The following is a 237-nucleotide window of genomic DNA, read 5'->3' as shown; positions in this document are numbered from 1 at the left end:
TGAGTTTAGTTAAATAAATGAAAGCTTAAATTTCATTATGAACTATATAGTAGAAACTCAGTCTAAAACTAATTTTCCTCACCAGGGAGATGCATTGCGAGAGCTGCTTCTGAACAGGTATTTTGACCAATGGTCGAAAAGGGAGGCTGCAGATTACAACACAAGGCAGTCACCAGGCCAAGGAGGTAGACTATAAAGTCACTGATTTCATCTCTTATGTTTGCGTGTATTACATTG

General features: G+C 38.0%; 1 protein-coding gene across 1 annotated transcript in view; it reads left to right on the top strand.

The window, feature by feature from the left end:
• The window catches only part of LOC119586318 (inositol 1,4,5-trisphosphate receptor-like), a gene marked incomplete at its 5' end in the record, with an annotated part of 125,834 nt that extends 125,615 nt beyond the window's left edge, over positions 1-219 (top strand). Inside the window, 1 exon segment of the mRNA XM_037935029.1 lies at positions 86-219. Within this exon segment, the coding sequence (XP_037790957.1) occupies positions 86-196 (111 nt within the window).
• Positions 220-237: the final 18 nt, after the last annotated feature.

This window comes from Penaeus monodon, chromosome 21, assembly GCF_015228065.2.
Source record: "Penaeus monodon isolate SGIC_2016 chromosome 21, NSTDA_Pmon_1, whole genome shotgun sequence".
Taxonomy (NCBI): domain Eukaryota; kingdom Metazoa; phylum Arthropoda; class Malacostraca; order Decapoda; family Penaeidae; genus Penaeus; species Penaeus monodon.
Note: the sequence above shows the minus strand (reverse complement) of the source record. Positions and strands in the feature narration are given on the sequence as shown.